Source organism: Nasonia vitripennis, chromosome 4, assembly GCF_009193385.2.
Source record: "Nasonia vitripennis strain AsymCx chromosome 4, Nvit_psr_1.1, whole genome shotgun sequence".
Lineage (NCBI taxonomy): Eukaryota > Metazoa > Arthropoda > Insecta > Hymenoptera > Pteromalidae > Nasonia > Nasonia vitripennis.
In genome coordinates this window covers 9070164-9087841 of record NC_045760.1, presented here as the reverse complement: position 1 = coordinate 9087841, position 17678 = coordinate 9070164, and the positions used below count along the sequence as shown (strand labels likewise).

The 17678-nt window shown below is 43.5% G+C and overlaps 1 protein-coding gene across 10 annotated transcripts in view; it reads left to right on the top strand.

Moving 5' to 3' along the window:
* LOC100678173 overlaps window positions 1-17678 on the top strand; it is a 222750-nt gene that overhangs the window by 148048 nt on the left and 57024 nt on the right. For all 10 annotated transcript variants that reach the window (XM_031929110.2, XM_031929106.2, XM_031929107.1 and 7 more), the window contains one exon: window positions 9506-9705. In XM_031929110.2, the coding sequence (XP_031784970.1) occupies window positions 9506-9705 (200 nt within the window). The remainder of the gene's footprint in view (window positions 1-9505; window positions 9706-17678) is intronic.

The window sequence follows — 17678 nt, the reverse complement described above, 5'->3', positions numbered from 1 at the left end:
TACGGCTCGGCGGACTCTTATTGCTGACTCGTCTTCGCTGCTCACGTTGCAGACGTGTACGTCTGTGACACGGCATTTGCTCATTATCGCTTTACACTACGCTGCAGCTCAACTGTGTACACACATAAATCAGGAGAAAGCCTTGGAAAATCCGTCGGAAAGCGCTTTCCCGCACCTATATTCCCGTGTATTTATAGTTTTCTGATCCCCTTTTAGTTATTTTATTATCTAACCTCACGCTAGAGCGCGAGACACAATGGCTCGCCGCTGCCGGAAAGAAGAAAGATGCCGCGCTGCCTCCGTCGAATACCGAATGATCGTTACGAGGCGCTGGGGAGGAGCCGCGACGTGTCAATTTCCGAATACGACATTCAGGGCGATGAAAAGCCCCCCTTTGTTATTGATGGAGGCCGCCCGGGCCGCACGGTTACGGGGAATTTATTTATCATTTTTATTCCTGAGGAGCGCTATAAAAATTACAAAGTACCCGCCGCGTATTCGCGCGATGCCGGCGGAGAGCTTTTAGCCCTGGAATATTTATCGGCGTTTTATTCCTCTCGGCGTAACCAAAATCGCGTTAGCCGCTTCGAAGCACGCTTTCGATACGGCGTTATATACGTACGCGTATTTTGAATGCATAATGCAGGGCCGTCGCCTCCTTTTTTGTTCCCCGCTCTTGTCGCGATTATTCATACGTTTATAATGGCGTTCGCGACGATGGAATATTAGTGGCGGAAAGTATCGGAGCGAGCTCGAGAATCGCGTTCGTCTATTTTCCGAATGAACCGTACGTCGAGCGAAAATTTTTCGAGCTCGCCGAAACCATCGGCTCGAATATTTCCGCTTGGGGAATACGAGAATTAATTGCTCTACTCAGCGATAACCACGCATTTAACGACCTGGCTCGACTGGCGCGCTCAATTAAAGCCGCCGAAATCCAGGTTCCGAGTCCTTTCATACAGACAGTCGTTCGCAGCTGCGGAAGCTCTTCGCTCGAAAATTGCCGCTTGCAGCTCTCGCTCGCGTATTACGACGCGAGGGCTACTCTCCTGTCCGCGAAAGAAACTTCTGACAGCAAAAATTTTCCCGAAAGATCATTTGAGTATTCGCGGGAAATTTTCCGAACTCACGCGCCACCCTACTCTCAACGGACGTGATGGCAATTTGCGGATTTTCGGCGTGGCAAAAAGGAACGGAGAAAGGGAAGGCAGGATCCCTCTTGCAGTCGACGTCTTCTTTTCACTTTCTTCCTCTCGCTCTCTTTTTCGCAACTATCTCGACCGGGCTTCGTTTCGCCTGACTTATGCATGAGCAGTTCTGCCCGATGCGTGGATTGGATTATTGATTTCTCGTTTGCCCTCTCGTTTCTCCCTTTGCTCACTCGTGTTACTCCCTTCTCTCTCTCTCTCTCTCTCTCTCTCTCTCTCTCTCTCTCTCTCTCTCACATACACACTCGCCGACACTGGTTCTATCCGATTCCGTTTCTTGCCGGCCTTGTGTTTTTGTTGCTTCGCGCGCATCCGGAGCAGTTGTCGTCGCCTGCTGCTTCTCCCTTAGCCCGCGGCGAAATCGATTATTGAGATATCCCGTGGCAAGCACGCGCTCGTGATAATTTTCGGAAAATATTGTTCCGCTCGGCCGCAATGCGGCTGACGCCAGCCGCGCCGCGTGAAAATACTACGATTGCCTCTGCGGCACTATAGGTCTGATATGTAATTTCCGTTCTGTATGGATCTCTTGCTGCCGCTGCATGCTGCTGTGGATCCATGTGTTATGTGCGGCCAATTGATTGGATCTGCCATGTGTGAACTTTCGTTCGGCTAGTTGCCTCTGATTGGAGTTGATATTTTTAAGTGATATACCGCGAGTGCGCGCGGAGGACTCGATGGTGAAAATCATTTGCCGCTTTCGGGTAATCAAAGCGATAAATGTATGTGTGTTTCGGTCAATGTTGTCGAACGATTATAATTGCCTGCTATGATTGAATGTCCGCATCGAACTCGAGAGTATGAATTTTTAATCAGTTTGACCCGCTCATATCTCCTCTACGAATAGAGCATCAACAGTCGATCAGTTGTGAAATTCCGAGCGCCTCTATGAAATCGCCACGTATACGCTAAAGTTATTCTTATTCCGCAGTCGTGGAACTTCTTCTCTTTGATTAAAAAGCAAAATCAGTTCATTCCGCAGCTCCTTGAACTCGTCGGCAAACAATAGCGGGAACAAAAAATTATACCTACCTTCTTTCTGCAACGCACTGTTTATAAACTTTTCCGCAGTCCCCACCCTTCCATTGGCTACTCGGCGCAGCCGCACACAGCGCTCGGCAAATAATTCCCGCGGTGCGCATTGTAATTTCGCGCGCAATCCACCGAAGCGAAACTTCTCGAGAGCTGGTAACATTTTAATTAAAAAAGGCATGGACGAGAGCCACCACAGCTGCGCTAATACCGAACGGCCGCTCGGACAATTAGAGCGATGGCCATTTTTGATCCCGAGTCGCTTTTTAATTATATATATAGCTCCGAAAAATCCCCCACCCCCTTGCGGTGTTCCAGTTCCGCGCGAGGAGGTTATCTCGCCGCCCGGGCGCCGCATGATTTACGCTCCACTAAATTCTTTATGAAATTTATTTATGTATATATATGTATGCTTAAAAGAGGTCGACGCTGGTGCCGCAATCTTGTAAACATCATTCTCGGCTCTAAATAAACTCGAGGTAAAAGGAGCTTCCGAGGGAAGTTTTGGTGGTGCGCCGTGGACGGTGGGTGTAAATTCTCTTCAGCGTGCGGTGAAACATACATGCTTCGCCTGCCGGAGTTGTGCTTGTGAATTTTAAGGGACTAGTTGCGATTATAAGTTTATGAGCACATTTTTTGTTTCTATTGTTTATTCTTTAGTCTATACTTTGAATGTCATACAAAAATATACTGTTCAAAAATCACTGAAGGCGATAGTCACCGATGACCTTCCCTCCCGATCATTGTCTCCCCAAAAAGCTGCCCACTCCCCGAAGAAGAAAAAAATTCCCACTATCGCTCATCCCGCCTGTGTCCTTACTCTCTCTCCCACCTTACTACATGTAGACACGGACTACTCGCAACTAGGCGACACTATTGGCCTCTTCTTTTTTTTGCTCATCTCTCCGCACGACCGACGCGATAATAAAATATCCCCTCATCGGCGATATTGGCTCGTTTTTGCCGCTGGAATTCAATGAGCGAGAAAAAAAAAACGAGTCTCGTGATAAATAAGCTGTCGAGCGCACGACAATCATCTCGTGAGAAGCCTCGTTTTGTGCGTGTATATTGAAAAATTCTTGCACGTCGAGAGGGCTCTTCGAGAGTTCTTTGAGGAGCGACGGATGCAAACATTGTTGCAGGAGAGAGAGAGTTGCTCGCGAGAGAAGGAGAGTCACGGTTATAAGTGCGTGGCGTCGCGTTGTATACTGATGAGGTCATCGAGAAATGGAGATTTTTTTTTAACGAGACGCCGTTGAGTTAATATTAATATGTTTCGACGGTCGATGGATCGTTTCATACACTGTTTCGTTGATTAATGTCAAATATTTATAGCAAGCATTTTTTAAAAGGATATATAAAATAATTTGAGATATTCGATACAATGTATTGTAAATAACTGGTTGGACTTTCAATTATAAATATTCCATATATAACACAACAAACACGTTGTTATTTTTGAATAATTCGTGCTTTCAGCTTGCAGCAGCACGCGTTAATTAATTTTAAAATGTACTTAACAATGCTTACGGCATCCATTAGAATTATTTACGCTTCGATTTTATGTATAATCTGATGCATTAGAGTCTGCTCATAGTCGACGAGAAATACCTTATCGCTGTAGCCATAAATTTGCAAAACTTCTCTGCAAATTCTGTGAAAGCATCCTGATAAAATTTCAAACGTACAATTGGAGAGAGAGGGAGTCAAATAGACTCTCCCTTTCCGTCTCTCGACACAGTGATCATTTTCCGTTTTACCAGAATTGCTCGAATCACGGTTAAAACTGACACTAAAACGTTTCCAAAACGCTCAGCCCTCGATTCGAAGTCGTGATAAAAATGCTAAAAGCCGAGCGCTCGCGTTTATCCTCGGTGCTTTTGGAATTCGAACTAGAATCTCGATGCAGCAGCAAAGCGCTCGTTAATGGCGACCGAAGAGTATAGCGACGACGGCGGCGCGCGCGAAAATCAATCAGGGATCTTTTCTCTCTCTTGCGGTGGCAAAAATTCGGCCGCATTGTCTGACGAATCACTCGCGAACAAGCGACGAGAAACAGACGACGTTCTCACGCCACTTAAAAAAAAAGAAAAAAACACGACACACTGCAGTTGACGCGCGTTGCACTTCTCTTCCTTTTCGTCTCGTGTGAACTTTACAGCCTCGAACTTTATACTCCGGTGCAGCGCAAGCGTGTTACGCGCGCAGAAAATCTTACGCTCATTACACTCGCGTGCGCTACTAGGACGACGGGCGGAAAGAGGAGAAAGCGCGCGCGCGGCGACACTGTGGATATAAAAATAAAACGCACGTTCTCTCTCTCTCTCTCTCTCTCTCTCTCTCTCATGCTCGTATTTTATTTCATCCGGAGAAGGGAGATATGGGGCGAGAAGAAGCGTGAAAAATTAAGGGGCCGCGCCGCGGGATAAAGGACTGGGAAAATAAGTGTAAAACTAGCGTTGCGGCAGCGGCCGAGCGTCGCGCAAAAAATGATACCTTGCTCTCGTCGTGTAAAGCGACGCTACTTTTCCGCCTTGAAAAACAGAATAAAAAGAAAATGTCGGCCGGCAGCTTTTCTTCAACGCACACTCCTCTCTCTCTCTCTCTCTCTCTCTCTCTCTCTCTCTCTCTCTCTCTCTATATATATATATATATATATATATATATATATATATATAATTTAAGATAAACCATACGCGCAGCATCATTCATTCCCTCTAGTGTGCGTGTATTGTATTTTGACCCCACGTTCGCAAAGTACATCGCCGAACATTATCTCAAAGGCCATTATTCATTCCAACAAAGCTTCCCTCAGCCAGTCCGGGTGGAGAGAAAAAAGCTGCTGCTGCCGCCGCGTGGGTGAAAAAAAATCTTAACCCACATCCTTACGCGGAGAGAAAAATATAAGGCTCCCCGCCTCATTTCTTAATTACACCGCGAAAATCCAGGAAGCCGGTCTGCTCCGGGGCACGGCATTGGCCTTATTTATTCCTCGCAGGTCATCGAAAACCGAGCTCGGAGACAAAGCATCCACGGGAAATTACACGAACAGAGAAGCCTCGGCAAAGCAGAGGGAGACTCGCCGCGCGCGGAGAAATTCAAAGACAGGGGGCGGTATGTGGGCAAGCTCCGATGCAGCAAGCCGCCGTTTGTTTGGACGCGAAATGTGCGCCAGTCTCAAATTAGCCTAATTCATTTTGTGCGGGGGAGTGGCTGCTGCAGCTCCGACCTCGGAGTCAGTATCGCAGAGAGCTCACTGCCGTACATCTTCTCTTATTCTGCCTTTTTCCCGCAGTGTGTATGTATACGGAAGAGTAAATACACGCGTACGTGAGCGAATACGGACGGACTTGTTTGCGAAGATCGTTGCAAATGCCAGGCTTAATCTTTTTAAGGAGAGGGAGTCACGCTAAAATCGTAATTGCGAGGATTATGAAATGTCCGCGGGACGAAGAAACGCGAACTTTTCGTTGGAAGAGAAGAAAGTTGAGATCTGGTTCTCAGAGAAGAGTTGCATTTTTTTTTCAGATAGAGATAGTCTGTAAATTCGCGCGCGTGTGTGTGCCAAATTTTCAATCCGTGTTGTATAAGTATATGGCAAGTTAGGTTTCTCTTTGCTTCGAGCATTATTGCCTCGTTCAGTGTCTCGGCTGGTTTTTCGTGTAATGGAGGCAGGAAGTTTCATTAAACGCTCGACTTAAGAAAGTTACTTTTTTTCTATTTTTTAACAAAGTTTTATTGCAAGATGAAAAAATCAAAATTTAAATTCAAACTGGGATGAAAGTTGTTGAGCGAAAAGAGCGTCACGTTATTTTTATAATGAAAATATCCGGTACCAGGAAGAGCCAATCAAATTGATGTTAAAAATACGCTGCCAATATTTGTAGTGAATTATTAGCATACGATTCGTTGCGTATTTCGTACTGTCGCTAAATTCCTTTTTCTTTGAGGTAAAGCTTTAGAATTTTTAAGTTTTTTTTTTAATAAATAAATAATATATGCGTACATTTGAGGATTATACGCGAGTCAACTACTGAAGAAAATTCGCGACGACGTTTTCCGCTTTAAGTCAGTTTTTCACGACGCATGCGCATTATTTATTCAACCTGGAAGCCACGTATTCGCCAAATTTCCCCAGAGACGCGTCTGTAAATTTTTATCAAATTTATGCTACTTATGCTCTAAACCATATACGCTACTCTCTGCGGTCGAGACGATTTTCCGTGCTAACCCACAACCACCCTCCTGTTGTTTCAAAGTTTCTTTCTTTGTTTCCATTCCACTCCACATAAGCATGTTTTTCGCGCCTCAACCGGTAAGAAATTCGCTGATGAGTAAAAGTTTATCGAACAACTTTATCAAATTGCGCCTCCGATATGAACAAAATAAACACCCGCACCTGTTATTTCAGTTACACCGAACATTTAGCGTGAATTCCATTGACGAATCCAATCACGCGCTCGCGCATTTGACAAAACTGGTCGCGTCGCGCGTCAAAAAATTGCCAGCAGTGAAAAACGTATAGTCGGCGACTATACCCCTTTAATTTGCGAAAATTTCACGTATTGCATGGGTTGACGCTTAATTGAGTATGACCGTATCACTAAATAAAAAGTCGGTACGGCACCGAATGCGCGAATTAATAAAAACTCTACCGTTGACCAAACGGACAGAGGATCGAATTTTTGTTTGTTCGTTTGCCCGGACAACGTATCATAAAGAAATCGCGCGATTTTATCTCGGCAACGGAGGGGAGATTAAATTTGGCGGCTGGAAATTAATGATTGGAGCGGCGACACAAAAACAGCCGACCTTCGTGATTCATTGTCGCTATACGGGGTCATCTGAGCCTGTCACGTGACCTGACGCTGTGTTTGCGCTTTGACGGATATTGCAGTGCGTTGGACAATGGAACTGATACAGGAATTTTGCGCGATAACGGCGTTTTTATGTTCTTCGGGGGTTAATTTTTCTTGCAGCTTTGTCCGCTTCATATTTTTACGCGAGCCAAGCTCTATCGGCATATCGTTGCGTAAACTGATAATTAATGGGATTATTGTATGACTATATTTAATTCGAATCGAAGTTTTACGTGTATTTTGTTATAATTGCATATATTTTAATGAATTGAATTTCTAAAATATTTCTGGTCAAGTAAAAAGATATTTAATGTTATATAATTACTGGTTATTAATCATGCACGTAAATTTGAAAGGATTTTTATGTTCTCTTATAATTATCACGACGTTGTATTACTTTGGATACGTGGAATAATTTATAACTTTTTCTGCCGCGAAAGAATACCGTATGAAATTTTTATTCTTCTTTTTCGTATCAGTATAAAAACTCTCTTTTAGGTAACAGGCAATGTAAATAGTTGATATTGGCATACATAAAATATTTCTGTTCATCCATTATTAGGTGAGATAATGTGAAGCAATTTTTCGCTATAAAATGTGTTCAGCAAAGAGCGATATCCACGTGCGCGGTTGTTTTATTGGTTCTTTGCATTCTTCAAAGTGTATAGTAAAAAAATATTTTAAAAGATGCAAGTAAATTCCTGGAACTTGTTTGATTCTTGGTATTCTTGGTGAGCCTGGAACGTGAAACGATGCCCGAAGAACGTACGACATTCCGTTGAAATTTAATTTAACGCGAACAACAAACATATGGAACTCTACTCTCATAAACTTCGATCAGAATCTCACATCGCCAATCGCACTTAAGAGAAGAAAAAACAACTTCCAAGAGTAACCATAACTCCAGCCTCGCAAATCCGCCGCAACCGCTCGAAATGTATGCGTCGCAGCCGGTCGTTCGACGAGAAAGAGAGCTTGCACCACTCGCGCACACTGCCGTGGTGGCGCAGCCTCGCGAAAAGTAGTCGAGCATCATCCAGAATCTCCGAAATCCTCTCAACCGCGCTTTGGGCCACTTTTTGCTCGTCGTCTCCGTCGTCCTCCTTTAAGCTGCGATTCGCCGCCGTCGTAACGCTAACGACCGACTTTTTTCTTTCTCTCTCTCTCTCTCTCTCTCTCTCTCTCTCTCTCTCTCTCTCGTCTTGCCCCCCTCCCAAAGCAGAAAATGAAGGCAAAGCGACTGAGAAAGAGAGAGAGAGAGAGGGAGAGAGAGAGAGAGAGAGAAGATTCCCGATTCGCTTCGTCTACATCCTGCCGCGAATTACTTTTACAACGGGGATAGAGGTACTCGTATGATTCGTGCCGACAATTTTATTTATTTCGCAATTGATTTTTTCCGTTTTGGAAGTGAGCCGTTTTTGGCTCGTGCAAAGGGCGCCGCATGTTTAAATTGGGAATGAAATGGGAAATCGATTTTTCCTTTCGCATTTATATTGATGTGTGTTTGTCGAGAGTGGAAAAAGTCGTGCGTATATTGAATTAGTTAGATGCTCTTAATGCTTAGGTTGATGCTAAACTCAATTTAAGAAGTTCGTCGGGTTGTTTGGACTAAAAATTGAGTGGTTCAGTCACATTTGCGAATATCAACCTCTGCAGTTGGTTTGTAAAAATATAGATGCAGAACTAGGGAGAGCGCGACCACGGAAACTCTGAGCTGCACGATGTTTGCAGTTGGCCGAATGGTAACCTTCCTCATTTTCTAGAAATTTCAGACATGACCAGCTTACTTGTTGACCGCTTTAGATAGAGAAGTTTATTTGCTCAGAGTACTCGACCGTTGAATTAACGATTCTGGTGCAAATACCTATATCTGCCGTTGGTCGTCATGTTTGGTTAGGGGATGTTGCTTTATACACTTGTAGAAAGTTGAGCTACGGCATATAAAATTGGAGTTCTTGCAAATACTTTGTTTTTACATTCACGGATGAAAAGACTGAAATTTACAGAGGCAACGAAATGTAATTCATACATCAATTTCAAAGTTTTTTTTAAATACAAAGATTATTTTTCTGCAACGTTGAACACAAATAATGCACTACTGTACTGCCTTTTTTCTCGTCCATCAATGTTCGGACGTCATTGTAGCTGATGTTTCTTTAAAAAAACTATTCCTAAAAATAACAACCAGATTTTTTGAAGCCAATTCAACAATACACAACTCTTTAATTGCCAGTGCACAAAGAAAAACTGAATAAAATAAAATAAAACAAAAACAAACCAACCAAAAATACGCGCAGTTCACATTCCTAAAATATATAGACGTAATTTAGCTTGGAGAAACAGAATACTTGATCAGTCCTTTGATGGGAAGCAAGTCAAATAAAGCGCATCGTCGACCTTTTGCAGATCGGCCGACTGGTGGTGCGCGAGCCGAGGTTCTCAGTCTGAACTCCAACACACTGGACAGGACAGCAAAACCTGTCGATGTGACGTTGCCGCCCACGCTGCCTATGACCTTTGGCACCGAGAACTCGACCGTCATCCATGCACAGTCTGGATCAACGGCACATCTGCCCTGTGTTGTTCATAACATCGGAGAAGGAATGGTGAGTTAAATTTTTGGTTATTTTTACACAGCACAATATAAAAATAAGCATGTGCGTTTTATGCCGAATTATTGTAAACCAATTAATAATAATTAACACGATTAATTTTGGAACTGCAAACAAATATTTGATTTTAATTAGCACCTCTAAGCTAAATGAATGAAATATTAATTAAATCTGATTATTACAACCCGTAAATTATTTTAGTTGCTCGATGAAGTGTAATTCCAGAATTCATTTTATGATTTTTATCTCCCTTACGCGGATGCACATGATTTTGGTTTAATTAAATGTTGCATACGCAGTATTACGATGCGAAAACAAAGCGACCTACAATTATTTATGCTGAGTCATGTGTTCGCGTATTATACGTCTCCGCATAAAATATGTATCACCTAGCACGGTTTGATTCTCGCGCCTCTTGATGACAAGTTAATTATGGCGCGCCAAGAAAAGAAAGAGCGCATGCGTAAGCCCTTCTGCGGTCTGAGATCGATTAGTGCGCGCGAGAGCGTCAGTTTCGTTTCGGCATCGATCGAGAGCAGTGTGATCCGAAGCCTAGCCTCTATTCACGTGTAGCTTTTTTATTGTGCCTGTAGTAATCGCTGTAATTTGAATTATATTTGTTAGTGAATCACTCGCGTGTGATTCCTCCCTTATTTCTATAATTCGTGTAAACAAAGTGCCTGTAATTCCGTGTGGGCGAGACACAAGCGTGCTGTCATCGCATAGCGAATCTTCGCTATAGGTCCCAGTCGCGACGACTCGACGAGTCGTCTCAAGCCGTTCACGGAGCGAGGGCTGGACCCGTTCCCGAGACGTCGGGGCCCTGTGACGTGCTGGGCGTTGCCACCCCGGGATATCTCCATCTTCTTGACCGACAACCTACCCAGAAGAGGGTGGTCCGTCACGTACAGCGCACCGATATTTGCGATTTTCGGGATTATTGTAGGGGCTGATCCTCGAAATATTAGGTAAGCGAGCGCTCTGTAAATATAAGGGTCGATTATCTACTGCGTAAGTTAAATTAGATAATAAGTTTTGACTTTTGTATTTTATGCTTACATAAATTCATTAATTTACTTGATAAATAAATAATTTCTATTTCACTAGCTTACTCAGGCTTTTCCCTCTGTTCCGTGAAGGTTTTTATGCCTAAGCAAGTTACTGTTTTATATTCAGTTTAACCGCGAAATTGCTGCATTTTTTATTTAAGGACCCGACTACAGGTAGCGGATAATTCAGATTTAATGCTGAGCAGGAAAAAAATCGAATTCAATCAAATTTACGCGCGCGTGCACGCATACAATGATCCAATGAAAATAAACTCTCGAGCACATTGTAACCTCAGTGAATCGCCGTGAAAATTTTGCAGAATATTACGCGTTCGGAGGAGTTATCGCACAGCTCTCAGAAATAACTCCCTACGCTTAGGGAAATTTCCCAGTTAGATTATAACTAAAGTCAACTCGTTGTAAACTTAGTTCTTCATCCAAGTTTTAAATAAAAAGTCCCTTCTCGCGCGTGGTAGTAGCAAACAATTAATAAACGACTAATTTTCTATAAATTGTCGAGAATTGAATTAAAACTTTAGCCACGAAAAGTGAGTGAAATAGTCCCTCGTAATTAAGCTACATTTATGAGCTCGTTGACTTTTGCGCCAAAGAGAGAGAGAGAGAGAGAGAGAGAGAGAGAGAGAGAGAGAGGCTTAATTGAAAATCCACGCGAATGTTTTTTTCAACTTTCTCCCCTTTCAGCCAAAAACAAAGTTTCGCTCAGATGATAATTTAAAGCGGTATTTAAAATTCAGCGTCGATGGAATCGAAAAACTTCATAGACGGTAAATTTCCGAACTCGATATCCCGCGCCCCGAAAAGAGATAGACTTTCTCAGTCTGGCGAAAAACGCGATTTCCCTCGTTATGGACTACCGAATTATCCGGTGTATCCGACTTCCATTACCGAGCTAACTCGCACTTTTTGCCTCTCGCAGAGAGAGAGAGAGAGAGAGAGAGAGAGAGAGAGAGAGATTTAGATTTAGATTTAGATTTAGATTTTAGATTTATTAGATTTATTTGGCATACAACATATTGTACGATAAATTGTATACAGCAGGAAATAGTAGTACAGCAGAGAGAGAGAGAGAGAGAGAGAGAGAGAGAGAGAGGTAAATTTCCTTCGGCGCACGTATAGTTCCCCCGGAAATGGCTAATTCTAATCTCCGGAAACGAGCTTCGATTGTTACATCTGTTTAGTGAATAACGCGGCCTTTTATTATACGCCCGCCCGGAATACGTCGTCTTATCGATAAGCCGCTTCGCCGGATTACCTGTAGGAAAGTTTAGATTCTTTTTCTGCAGCGTCGCACTTTCTCTTTCGTTTAGCACACACTGGGAAACGCTTCCCCCGAAAGCTTAATTCTGACTCTGATCCCGTGTTTTGCATGCTATCTCGTTCCGAAAAGATCAATACTTTGAAAAGGTGAGCTCGAGTATGCGCATTTCGTTAACAAAACGGCAAGCGCGCTTGAAATTCAGTGGCAAACAAAGAGCAGTGCGATAATTACCGCGGCTATTTTATTCTTTCGCACTGGTGACAGCCGTGAAAGCTTTCTTTCTTCGCGATGATTCATACGAACGAAAGAAAAAACAAAAATAAATTAAACGACACGGGGTGGCCTTCCGTTTGAATTTTAATTAGCCGTGCTCGAAATTCCATATAACGATATTACATTACGACCTCTTTCGCGCGCAACGAGCGCGAAAGTTCCGCGTACGGATGTGCAATTAGCATCGCGGCTCTAGCAGGGAAACAAAAAGCCGCCGAAAGTTTTCGCGACCGAAAAACTTTGCATTCGTAATAATAAAATAATTGCACGCGGGAACGAGAGTTCGCTAATAATCCGATTACACCATTGTCTTTCGCGCTCATCAGGCCGCGAAAATCGGCTCTTATTAGTATAGCAGGCGGGGGAGAGGAGAACAAAGGGGAGTACAAGTATGAATCGCCGAGGAATTCGCCTGGCGATGAAGTTTATTAATGGGAGGAGGCTTTTATTTGGAATGAGCGGAAACAGTTTTTGCTCGAATCCTTCGGTTATTAATTAGTTCGCGAGCAAAACCGAGCCGTAGAAAAAGTAATTATAGGTTTTATGAGGCAAACAACGTTTGATGCTGTATTATGCTCGATCAAAGACTTGTTGTTCCATTACGGGTACTGCGTCGACGGGTTAATTTTACCGAACAAAGTTATCTGTAATGCTCTCAGTAATTTGCATTCAGCATTCACGGAGATAATTCTTCAAGTTCACTTTCCGCGCCTATCCGGTTATCCGCGCCACTGGATCATTTCGACGCAGCGATGCATTATGCGCGACAATGCAACGCCTCCTCTCGAGTTCGCCCAGTCAGCTGGAGAAAAACGCCATTATTCTAAACAAAATACATTTGCGCTTCTGACAGCGATATTTGTTTACATGATGCTAATGCCGCTGGCCTCTCGTACTGCAGCGTAATTCTTCCACGGTGAGTATGTAAGGATATTTTTCAGGCGCATTCGAGCTCTCTCTCTCTCTCTCTCTCTCTCTCTCTCTCTCTCTCTCTCTCTCGTTCTCTCCCGCGGAAATGTGCGGAAATTTAGAAAAATGACTGCGCCGGAGATGGAAACAGAGTTTTATTATAACTGCGGGAAGATATTCGGAAAAATAAATCTAGGACGTCCCTTGAATTTTTGGAATTCTCGGAATTTTAAATTCTTAAAGTTATTACAATAGCGGGACGGATGTGATTCATTGTTGAACAAGAGCTAGAGGCGAGTTGTGGAAGGGTTCTTCAATGCACTCAGCGCTGAGTGATGGAAAATTCTAGCAACCTCTCTTTTTACGCTGAATTAAAAAGATCCACGGAGATACAGCCGCATGCGAGTGAACCAAAAATTTTCCTCTCATCTGCACGTGCGAACGATTACACCCTCGAGAGCTCGCAAGAAGCTTGTAATGGCGCACGAGAAATCCTTGGCAAACTCTCTCTCAGTCGATAGTATAAGTCAGCCCCCGAGAAATTTTTGCGAGTAAAGCGGTGAGTCGCGCACGCGCAGTCAAAATTCTCTCCCGTCGCGAAATAGACGCGAACTCGCAGCATCTGCCAAGTGTGCTAAGGGGTAGAGAGGACATGCGCGCTATCAAAACGAAGAGACAGTCGGATTGCTTCTAACTACTCTTAACAAGCTTGATTATATACGTTGAACGACGCTACTCTTCCTGGTTTCGGGGACGGAGCTCTTTTTTCTCTTTCTCTCTTGCCGCAATTCCATCTTGCTTTTCCCTTCCCTTTCGAACACCGCAGTGGCTTGTTGACTCGTTGGCCCAATTTCCACCTGCGTTCGCGAACTAACTCGCTTTCTTGTTTATTGTTCGCTTTTTGCTTCTACGGGGGAAAAATGAGCGTGGCGAATTAAAGGGCCTTTGTCTGGAACTGATAAAATGGTACTGTGCGGTTCGTTTTTATACACGCAGAAAGTCTAACGAGCAAAGTAGGTGTATTATCTCGACATCTTGTAAAGCTGAGCTACAAAGACCATCAGCCGTTCTTTCTTCTTGTTCTCTGCGTGTGTACACGGCAAAATTCGTGCAGTCTATTTATAGAAAAATCGCGAAAGTTCAATGACGAGCCGGCTGCGTGAGTCGAGCTCTCGGATTCGAAAAATAGGCGGCAAATAAGCTTGGATTATCCGCTGAAAATATAAATACGATTTCATCGGCTGGCGCTCTCCCTCTCTCTCTCTCTCTCTCTCTCTCTCTCTCTCTCTCTCTCTCTTTCGGTATAGAATTTTAATAAATCCCTGTTATTGCGCAATCTCCGATAACTGATGGGGCTGCGCGTGTTTATCCGGCGTAAAAAGTGAAATATTAACGTAGCCGGCGCTGCGGGCCGAGTGAAAGGAAGAAAGCGAGCGATTTGCACTTCAAAGACACGTATCGATGTTATATATAATACGCGCAGAGCGAGTGAGATAACCTTGGTCGCTCGCGGATAAAAATACGCGGCTATTGAATAATTTATCGTGCGGATATATTCACTTTGTAAAGGGCTCTATGGCGGTTAATTATTTGTTGTCCGTCGCGAGGGCTCAAGCGCTTGAATATTCGTTTGTTGCCGACGCCTGTGGGGTACATAACGTCGCGCATAATTAACGACCTATGATGATTAATTCAATGTTCTCTTCAAATTGACGGCGAAATTGCAAAAGTTCGACGCAGCCGTGGCTGGTAACTGTTCGGCCTGATTATTATAGATAGGCGCGCGACGGAATATAATTGAAATATAATGCGCCAACGGATTCTTTGACTGGGCTGCACGATGGAAGCAATTGCATTGTTGTGCTCGCGCGTATTACAATAGTTTTGGACGACGTCTGGAAAAAGCGAGATGCCGTATCGTTCAAGTTTGAATCGCTTCATTGTATGTGTAGTCGCGGCGATTGGAGTAAATGCATGATACATTTTTTGTCTGATCGACCGTTTGGAAGCGCTTGAAAAAAGTTCGATGATACTTCAGGCGGTTTGTAAGAGTTTGATTGTATCTTTGAATTAAAATGCGAACTTTGGGGCTATTGAAAACAAAAATCTAAAGTTTTAGTTTGGTGATTTTTTTCGCTCGGCATCGTTATCTTCACTTTTTAATCGTCTCTTACCGCCTTCCTTCTCGATTTTTTATATCTTTACTCTTTATTCAAACTTTCCGATCTAAGTATTTATTCAACTTGACTTGAAACGAAATTTAACTTTTAAATGCACAGATAAATGGATATTTAATCTTGTTATCACACAGCGAGCAACGATTGGGATATAAGTAATAAATAATTGGGATAACTGCAATCAAATGCTCCAGAAATACAATCGTGCAATAATTAATTTTTCTCAATAACGGTCTCGAATCACTGATGTCTGCGTCGAGTCACGTTGATGTAGAAGATTCATTGCGAGTATCGGATTCAGACATTTTCATCCTTGCCGATACACGCCTGTATACATTCCAATAATTTTACACATCGTACCTATACGAGAAATTCGTGAAAACGCCATTTCCCATACGAATATCGTAAAAGAGCATCCTTTGAAAGCACTACAATCAAACTTATAGAAGTAGTCGGTAAGCACCAGAAAGGATGTTAAAAAAAGAAACTTCCCCAAGATACATCCGCAAAACGCAGCTACTTCTCGTCACAATACGTCAGCCGCGGCATAAGCTTCTGTCGCGCGTGCGCCGCCCTAAAAAGCCGCCGTAAAAAAAGATTAACATTGTCCTTATGCAAAGCGAGTCACGTACCGGTCCGCCATCGCCATCTCTCCTACGTACGCGCGAGATCCGCAAAAAGCGATTCTCCTCTCCTAGAGGGGGGCTAATTACGCGCCGCCTCTCCCCTCCCTGGGGCGTAATTAGAAAATGCGTCTCTCCTCCTTGTAAATTCCGTCCGATAAACGCGCGCTCGCTCTCTCGCTCATATCAGAGTTAATTCGAGCCGCGTCTCAACTTTCGCCGTAAAATGTATGTGCGCGCGAATGTGGGATTTTTTTTGGGAATATGTTCGTTAAATTTCGGCTGGCTGGCTTTCGAGTCGAGAGTTCGCTCGAAGTGGGTTAAGTGTTGTCTTGACCGCGCCCGGAGAGGGAAATTCATTTATTTTGAGGTTCAGTCCAGGAGCTATGCCGATTCGTCGAATAAAACGGACTTAAATCAATAAAACTTCGGCGGGTTATTTCGATTCCCCGAATGCGCGTGCTTTCGGATGAAAATATTCACGTCAATGTATAAAACGTGCGATTGCGGCAGGTTAAACAGATCTACTTATTTTGTGACTCTAATAAACGCGCGACATTCCTGTTCAGCGAGACCGAAACCCTTTATCATCTGAACAAACACCTGAATTAAATCCAATATTCTAATGCAGAGATTTCTCCGAAGCACATCAAAGTATACTGGAAAATTAACGAATTCGCTCTAGGTGCGCAGTACTCGGTTAGCGGAAACAGCACGACCGGATTCGCAATTTTAATTCCATTTGATTAAAGCACAAGGTAGTGCCTCGCAAAGTTCAAAGCGACGATCGGCGTATTGTGTATCATTCAGCACTTTCAAACGCCCGCGCACATAAATATTCCCGCTACATCTCCTTAACCCTTTGGGCACGTGTTTTCCCTTTACGCCTTAATTTGCTCAGTCTGTCCCAAGAGATGTTTTCTGGCTCGTGAATCTCGTTCTGGCTTTCCGTCAGGGTAGAGAAAGCTCGAGAAATCGCTTGCTACCGAAATGGATGATTAAATTTGATTGTATATAATAATGGGGGTGATGCTATCGTTGCGGGTGCTCGAGGTGAAATTTACTTTTTGCAATTCAAGACGAGAATTGATTGTGATTCAAGTGAGAATTCATTTTAGCGGACGATAAATCAGCCGGAGGTCCGAATTCATAGTCGTATCTTACTTAGATCTTGCGACCAGTCCATCTTTGTCTCACTCTCGCGGCAATATATAAGGCAGGAGCAGAGATAGACTACAGATCCAAGCCCTGGGCCATGAATTCAGACTTTTATCCCATTCTCACCAAATTCACAGTGATATATTATTCTCTGAATTCTCGTACGTTTTGAATACGGCACAATTAGCCGTTATTCGCGAAATTCCTCGAAACAAGTAATAATTGATAATCCTTTGCATTAGCGTTAATCCTGCACTGAATAGCAACAGATTCGCAAGCATTTTCCCTCGAAACAATATATGATGTAAAGCGCACTATTAATCTACAGGAAGATTCGCCAATCGAATCAGCCTGAGCTGCGAAATCCTACGAATCCCAATCGCGCAAATTCATCCGAAAGCTCGTCTTCGGTCAACGCTTCGCGCTCAAAGAACCTTGAAACTCTTCCTCTGGGCAACGATCGAGCGGAACTCCATATAGAGCGAGCTACTATATCCGC